This window comes from Rhinopithecus bieti, unplaced genomic scaffold, assembly GCF_001698545.2.
Source record: "Rhinopithecus bieti isolate Rb0 unplaced genomic scaffold, ASM169854v2 scaffold_41078, whole genome shotgun sequence".
Taxonomy (NCBI): Eukaryota; Metazoa; Chordata; class Mammalia; order Primates; family Cercopithecidae; genus Rhinopithecus; species Rhinopithecus bieti.
Genome location: NW_016816635.1, coordinates 1404 through 9959, shown reverse-complemented (window position 1 = coordinate 9959; position 8556 = coordinate 1404). Strand labels below are relative to the sequence as shown.

Here is an 8556-nt window from a genome sequence, read left to right as displayed (position 1 = left end):
GTCCCAATTGTCAACTGAATTGATATTACTTAAAATGATAACCTGACAAGGGGAGATTTCCTGTCAGTTGAAAAATAACAGGATTCATAGAACTCTAATTTTAAATGTATTTGGGGCTTCCTGGTTCTGTTTTTTCTCTCATTTGTCTTACTTCTGCTACCCCCTTGGAATTGTAGCATTAGGGCACAAAATCTTTTCCTACTCTATACAGTGGGGAAGAGAAAAAGGCAGAGATCTGCTCCAGATAAGCCACTTGTGTGCGTATCTACATAATTGTCCACTCAATTTCTTGTACTATTCAGTAATCTGAAAGGTAAAATGAATGCTCCTTGAAGTTGAAATTCAAGTTCCTTAGAATGGTGGTTACTACAGGTTTAGAAAAGAGGAAGGCGGGGGATGAAAAGAAGTTGGCTAAGGGGTGTAAAAATACAGTTAGATAAAAGGAATAAGTTATAGAATTCAACAGTACGGTAGGAAAATTACAGTTAACAATAATTTATTGTCTATTTCAAAATAGAAGAGAAAAATTATAAGTTTCCAACACAAAGAAAAGATATGTTTGAAGTGATGGATATCCCAATTACCCTGACTTGATCATTACACATTACATACAGGTATCAAAATGTCACATGTACCCCCAAAATATGTACAACTCTTCTATATCAATAAAAAATTAAAAACTTCAAACTCTTTTTCTAGCACCATTAAATTTGCAAAAATCATGAGACTGCCCCAAATTTTTCACTTTTTTCACCGAGAAAGCAAGATTTGCCTTCCAGCTAATAACATATCACTATGCACTAGAAAACATGTTTTCCATATAAAATAAGGGAAGTAAGACTACTATTCCCTGCTCATATGAGGGGACAAAATTACAGGGGCTAATTCCTCCTGATTATGTTTGGCAAAGTTTTCTGTGCTTCTTTTCCATTTTCTGTGAGATACTATATCATAATTTAAAGCTCCAGCTCAAAAGCCACTGTAATCAATTAAGAAAATTTTATGAAGGTTTCTTGGAATAATACATTTCTTTTCAAATTGGATAATTTAGTGTAGGCAATGAATGAAATAGAGGGTATCTGCCCATACTTCCTACCTCTGTATCTTGAGAATCCTGAAAGATAGGGTTTCTCTTATTCCTTTTGGGCTGGGCAGAATGATGATTGCCCTCTTTACTGCCATTTCTTCTTCTTTTCCTGAAAATAAATTGCAAAGAGAGAGTTGTTAGATGAAACAACTGATCTTTTGGATGCTTAAACTGTAAAGCAATGACAACATACATATATGAGACCTTGCCTGAAAAAATATGTCACTATCTGCTATCCCAAGATATAGAAGTCATAAGTACTCCATCACCAGGCATGAAGATAAAAAATGTAATACAAGAACTCTAAGTAAAGTCAAGCTGTACATTTCATTTCTAGAAATAATTTTCGTAACTTTAAATGACCCTTGAAAATAAAGAATACGAGGAATTTAATAGCTAAGTTTTCAAAATCTACCTAATTAGTTTCATTGTCTTGACTCCACGAAGTTACAATTCCAGGGTAAGTGATTTTGAACCCCTTCAGTAACACTTGAGACATGTGTGTCTGCCAGTGTCTACTATTAAGTTCTTATGCCAGTGGTGTAGCGACACTGAAGAGATATTTCTCGTATTCTGAATGTGGTTAGGCACTTACTGTTGCCATACCAGCTAGTATTATGACATAGTTACTGCACTAGATTGTCACCATGAGATTGTGGCTGATTACTTCCTTGAAACATTCATTTCTCAAAATTGTTTTCAATGATTGGTAAGATTACATCTTCAGTTTCAAGTTCCTTGTCAATAAGTAATCAGACTGCAGCATTTGACATAGTTTTCACAGCACTCTATTATTAACCAGACGTTCTCCCCAGCCATCTGCTTAGAGACTACTTTTGAGTTATTGGTACTCTTAAGAATGGCTGAGTTTACTCATTTTATAATTTCATTACTCTTTAATCAATTCTCATCTCTAGGAGACTGAGTACTAGTCATGTAGTGCAGCGATTTCTAACACTCTGTTAAATTAAACTGCTTTCTTTAAGAAAAGAAAAGCAACACATAATAGGAAAAAAAGGAGTTCCTATACTCGGAACAGGGGCTCTTTAACCACATCCCTCCCTGGATCTGCCTTCCTGTGCCACCCACTAACATAGCCTGACCCCTCTTCTTAAAACTGAGGAAAGAGCAGGCCCAGAGAAGCACAGTGACTCAGACAGTAAAATGAGTAAGGCTGGTAGAGCTGAGGCTGGAAGGAAAGTTCTCTTTAGCCTTGGCCCAAGGTCCTCCAGGAAAGTTTTCAGGAAGTAAAAGTTAATGAAGAACTGCATGTCCAAATCAAACAATATCTTTATGATAAAGAACTTGCCAGTATAAATGAATTCAGCTTATTTGTGTACAGTGTCTAAAAGGCACTTTTTTTTTTTTTCGGCAGGAAATGTGATTTTACCCAGATATGTGAGACATGCTAAAGCAGTTTTAGTGGGATTTGGGGAGAGAAAGACCTTTGTAGTCAGATCAGGCTTGCTTCATAAATACTGTTTACTGTCAACTGTCTGTGTCCCTAATTCCAATAGCATGTTGGTAATTTGGCCCCTGAATTCATAGTTAGTGTATTTTCTTTATATTGCAAGCTCCTCATTACATGATCTAAATCAATGCAGCAGGCTAGGTTGACTAGCTTTTCACCACTGGAATAAATAACCTTAGGATGCCTTCCAGAAAATAACCTTAGCATACCTTTCAGAAAATAACCTTAGGATGCCTATCCTTCCAGAATCACAGTTCTATGAATTGATCCAGGGCAGGGTCTTTGTCAAAAGATAGCCAATATACTAACAGCTGATCGAAACATGGAGCAACAATAAAACATCCACCACATCTACCAAGGAAATTCTATGCTACATCTTACTCACCGAAGCCTCAGTGAGATTATTATGAAATGAAAGAAAGAGCCTCGAACCTGGAAAGATCTGGGCTTTGTCCTGAGTCTGTTACCAACCAGCTAAATGGCCTTTGTCAACTGAACTGGCTGAGGCCAGTAAAACTGATTTTAAGATATCTTAACGACATAGGCAAATGCTGACTACAAAATGCCGAATAAAAAATCACGTAGAAAACTGCTGCTGTATTACACTCCATTATGACATGATTCATTATATATAAAGAAAAAAAATGACTGGATATAAATATTATTTTATTTCACAATGTTTATTGAGCATCCACTAAGTACTAGGCACTCCTCCAGGTGCCAGGATAAAAGAGTGAAACAAACACATGCCACAGCTCCTGCCTTCATTAGGGAGCATGGTGATGTTTGTCTTTGATCATGGTATTTTGAGTATTTGAGTATTTTGCACTCAAGTTTTACTGAAACTTTCAACAGCTTACAATACGCTTGCATTGTTTTAAAACAGACTAATACTATGAAAATGAATTTTCAAAGTGTGAAGCTGAGTTTAAAAGTGGAATGTTCAAATCATGAAACAATGTTAATCTCATTTTTTAAAATACAACTTTATGAATGAAAACATCTAAGGAAATTTATCACAAAATATGATTAATGGTCACAATTGGGTGATCGGACTGTGGATAAGACTGGCTTCCTTTATTACGCTTTAACAGTCTAACCAAGTTTTCTACCATGAGATTCAGAGATGTTTGTAATGAAAGAATACATTGATAAAGGTCCATAGAACCCTCGTATCACGTGGAGAAAGATGACTAAACCAATCAGAGAAACAGAAATACTAGTTGCTAGGGTACCTAGCAGCCTCACCGAAGAAATGCCAATTTGAAAACAGAATGCTATTGTCCACTGACTGAGTTTTCGCGAGGGAACACATCCCCACCTCACCCCGCCTCCAGGGCTTGTAAGGCACTGACAACCAAAGAACCAGCATTTTCTTTCGGAGAAGGGTTCGCGGCATTTTTTTTTCAAGCAAGAAGGGCGGGGCATGAGGCGAGCAGGGCCGCTCCGCCCGGCAACACTGTCACCTGCAGGTCATGAGAGCCGAGCGCCACCAACCCCGGAAGAAAATACATCTCCGCTGCATTTCTGCCCCGAGCCTCGAGATATTGGCTGAGAAAGCAAAGCGTGATGACAGTGGGGACCAGAGAACGGACAGGTACCGGCAGGAAAGGCCCCGACAAACCTACCGTACAGGGCAGCCTCCCATAGTACAGGACTGCCTCGCATCGTTCTGCCCTCGGAACCATAGCAACCGCGCAGGAAGTTCCTGCGCCGCCGGATGAACGCAGCCCGGAGGGCGGGGCTGGCTTAGGATTGATGGGCTCTGGGCCTGTGCATCGGAGCCCGGGGAGGTTGGCGCCGGTCTCCTCTGGGTCCGCCGCAGGCTTCCTTCCCTGCTGTTGGGAGCTGACACCTGAGGGACGATCCGCTGAGCGTCAGGATCTGCTGCGCGACTGCCCCAGCAGCCCCATGTTCGAGACCTGTGCCAATCCCATGGACATTCTCCTCCCACCCAGCCAGCCTCTGAACACGCTTCTCACGTGGTACACGCCCTGTCCTCCTCGCAGCCCTCACACCGCTGATCCTCCTCGGCGACCTCAGCGCCCCGGGGCTGACCAGGCCGTGGCCTGTGCCTCTCTGTCCTCAGGGGGGTTCTCCTCCCACCCACCTAAGTCTCTTCCGCCCGCGGTCACGCCCCGGGCCTCAGGAAAGACTGCCATTTCTTGCATCCCCACTCTCATAACGGGCAGCACCCGATCCTGTCCTAACAGCTCCCTCTTCCAATGCCCCAGCATCCACAGCCTTCAGCCCCAAGGAGGCCACCTCTCCACTAACCACAACCGCGTTCCTCACCATTTAACCTTCCTTAGCCAGCTTACCCAAAGCTATTAATTCTCTCTCTCCTCCCTACTCTCCTGGCAATCCCCCCCCAAGTAGACAATCAATGTACACCCTCCACAAGTGTACCTTCTCTGTCTAGTCTACTTACAAGATCCCTCCACAAGCACCAGCACCCAATTTTCTCATGATATTCACTGATTTTCCCTTGAGAAAACAGAAACAATCAGAGAGGAACTCGCACCACTTCCCAACAGCAGTGAACCTGCACTTATAATCTTGGCTGCTTCCCTGGAGGAAGTGACAGGATCCTACTTGAGACAAGGCCCTTCACCTGGATCCTATACCCTCCACCTTCTTAAGGGATCATCTTTTGCAGTTATGCTTTCACCTGAATTATCATGTTCCTCTATCTGTACTTTATTATCTATAAAGTTGGCAAAGGGAGTGCTAGAGTTTAGGCTGATCCTGGTTCTTGCTGTTAAGTAGGTGATACCACAGGGGCTGCATTCCCTGAGGATGGGGCAGGGAGGGGCAGATGTTGAAAGTGACTGATTCAAGAGCTAAAGATCGTGCCATAAAGGAAGCCTAACCCAGCTAGGGGCTAGGTGACCCTGCAGCCAAGGCTGTGGAGAAGACAACCCTGGACAGGGGACTTTTAGACAGCCATGTTTGTCTCTGCATTGTGCAATTTTAGCAAGAATCCTGCTAAGTTAGTTTAGTTAGAATTTCCCATCCTCAGTATCTCAGTTAGGTTCCTCATCCCTCAGGTGATGTCTGGTCACCCTGGCCCACCTTCACCAAGAATCCTGTTAGTTCAATTTAGCCACAATACCCCTTACCCTTGGTGTTTCCTCTTAGTAATTTTCCATCCATTGCTCCCCACCCTGCTCCTTGGCTATAAATTCCCACTTCTCGTTGTTGTATTTGGAGTGGAACGCGGTTTCTCTCCCTTCACTACAAAACCCCATAGCAGTGGTCCCTACGCCTATCCTGATGGTCCTGAATAAAGTCTGCCTTACCGTTTTTTAACAAATGTCATGAATAATTTTTTTTCCTTAACGTCCTTTACTTGGATCCCATGCCCTTCCACATTCTCAAGGAATAAGCTTTTGTAATGATCATTCATTTTACTTGAATCACCACATTGTCCATGTCTATTGGATCATGCTATCTTCTACAAAATGGGCAAATAGATGGTTAGAAATGAGGGATTTTGTTTTCTAGAGCTGATCGTGGTTACTGCTGTGTTGTAGGTGAGACCCCAAGGGGCTGCATTCTCTGAGGAAGGTTCGGGGCTGGAGGATATGGAGATAGGGACTAGGTTACCCTGCAGCTGAGGCTGTGGAGTGGACAACCCTGGTCAGGGGCGGAAGAGAAGATGAAGCCCAGATTCAGAGTGGTCTGCAGAAGCCAGCACACATGGCCTGAGGCTGAGTCAGCCAGGGAGTACCAGATTCTGACCAAGATGAGAGAGACAAAATGCAAGTTACACCAGCCACAGACATATTGTGAGCAAATCAGCATCACCAGCAGGATTTGGGAGATAAGTTAGCCTTCCTTCAGAAACCACTGAGGACACTGCAATCAACATGAGACTCCTAAGCAATGCAGACCATCTTGCATAGCTGTAAAGAAATACCTGGAGTCTGGGTAATTTATAAAGAAAAGAGGTTTGAATTAGCTCATGGTTCTGCAGGCTGTATAGAAAGCATGGCGCATGATTTGTCAGATACGTTCGAACCAGCGCAATTCTATCTTCAAAAAATAGGAAAATCTAGGAAAATGAGACTGGGACTTGCTTGGCTGCATTCTCGGGAAGTTAGGTATTTCTAGCCTCTAGATGTTTCTACTGAACAGACCCTGACTCAGGAGTGTCCTGATATCCCGATATCTTGAGAACAGAGCCATTCCTACTTTTGCTTTAAAATCATAATATCTATTCTTGTAAAATATAGAAATTAAGAAAATTAATCCTTTATCACAAACCCTTGTAGCAGAGCACATCTCCCCATAATCTTTTTTATCCTGTATGCAAATGAGTATTGTACCTAAGGTGGATGCATTCCTTTTCTTACTTTTGGGAATACCCTACTCTGTCTACAGAGTAGCTGTACTTTCACCACTTTACTTTCTTAATAAATTTGCTTTTGCTTTGCACTGTAGACTCAACTTGAATTCTTTCTTGGGCAAGATTCAGGAACCCTCTCTTGGGATCTGGATTGGGACCCCTTTCTGGTAACAGCTTCTGGGGAGGCCTCAGGAAGCTTTTACTCATGGTAAAAGGTGAAGCAGGAGCAAGCACTTCACATGGCAAAAGCAGGAGCAAGAGAGAGAGAGAGAGAGTTGGAGGAGGGGAGGGAGGCGCCACACACTTTTAAATGACCAGACCTCATGATTATTATGTAATGGCCCATTTTGTCCCTTGTAATAATCTCCACTACAAAGTGTGCTTTGTGAGGTATTAATTTGACACCTTGAGTTTTATGTGATTCATATTTGCAGGGTATATCTTCTTCCATCCTTTACTTGTAACTTGTTTATTTTTTAAGTGAGGTTCTTTTTTTCCCAAGATACAGATTGGTGATAAATATATTGTGAAAATCAAGATCTTCTTGCAGCTGTGAAACAGTAACAGTAAAATACCAAAAAAATCAGATGTAGAAGCTAATATGGAACTGAAGTGTTATGCAGAAATCCACAGAATAATTTGTTAGGTTCCTCAAAAGAACCTCAATCAAATTTACTGACAGCCTTTATAGAAAGATAACTTGAAACTAAAGTGACACATTTATATGAAAAGTATTACTTTATCGCCCCATTTTCCACAGTAGGGTTTTAGATGAAATTTCATTTCACAAAACTGTTCTGTTGCTAAAATATTTTGAAAATGGCTATATAGGATGATCTCTCAGAGGTTTCTCAGCTTAGAAATTTTGGGATTCAAATATCTTTCTCTAGATTGAATGGAAAAGTAAAAGAGAACAATATCATGGGGAGGGAAATGTTGATCTCCTGTATTTTCTTTTCTTTTCTTCCTAAACTAACTGGTCTGTGTTGGTTCTCAGCTGTGCTGTTAATCCAGGGAAAAGTTGGCCTACAGGAGAACACATGGATTCACTGGGCCCCAAGGCAGTTTTGAATTGCTCAGAAACAACAGCCAGAATAACTTTTGAAAGAATAACTTTTGAAATGGAGATGATTGAGATCTTCTGACATGGTTTGGTGGTGTCCCCACCTTGTGGAAAGGACCTGGTTGGAGGTGATTGAATCATGGGGCAGGTCTTTCCCATGCTGTTCTCATGATGGAGAGTGGGTCTCACAAGATCTGATGGTTCTATAAGGGGAGTTTCCCTGTACAACCTCCCTCCCTTTGCCTGTTGCCATTCATGTAAGATGTGACTTGCCTTCTGCCATGATTGTGAGGCCTCCCCAACCATGTGGAACTGTGAGTTCTCCATTAAACCTCTTTCTGTTTTGTTTTGTTTTGTTTTGTTTGTAAATTGCCCAGTCTCAGGTACGTCTTTATCAGCAGCATGAACACGGACTAATACATCCTCTGATTTATGTTACTTCTCACTCAAGTTGCTTGAAGTGCCTTCTCATCAAGAACTGTTTGGGTAGAGACAGACACATTTGTTCAGCCGTATTTTCTCTGTTTTTTTCTCCTCCTTCTTTCCTCCTTCCCTCAGTCCCTCCCTCCCTCCCTCCTTCCCCC

General features: G+C 41.9%; 1 protein-coding gene across 1 annotated transcript; it reads right to left on the bottom strand.

Annotated features, from left to right (window-relative positions):
- Positions 1-1096: 1096 nt before the first annotated feature.
- On the bottom strand, positions 1097-4858 carry LOC108517207 (protein FAM104B; the record flags this gene model as incomplete). Its single annotated transcript, XM_017854986.1, has 2 exons — positions 4187-4858; positions 1097-1196 (listed from the first exon to the last, which is right to left on the bottom strand). Coding segments are annotated over exons 1-2 (120 nt in total), but the record flags the coding sequence as incomplete, so codon positions are not given.
- Positions 4859-8556: the final 3698 nt, after the last annotated feature.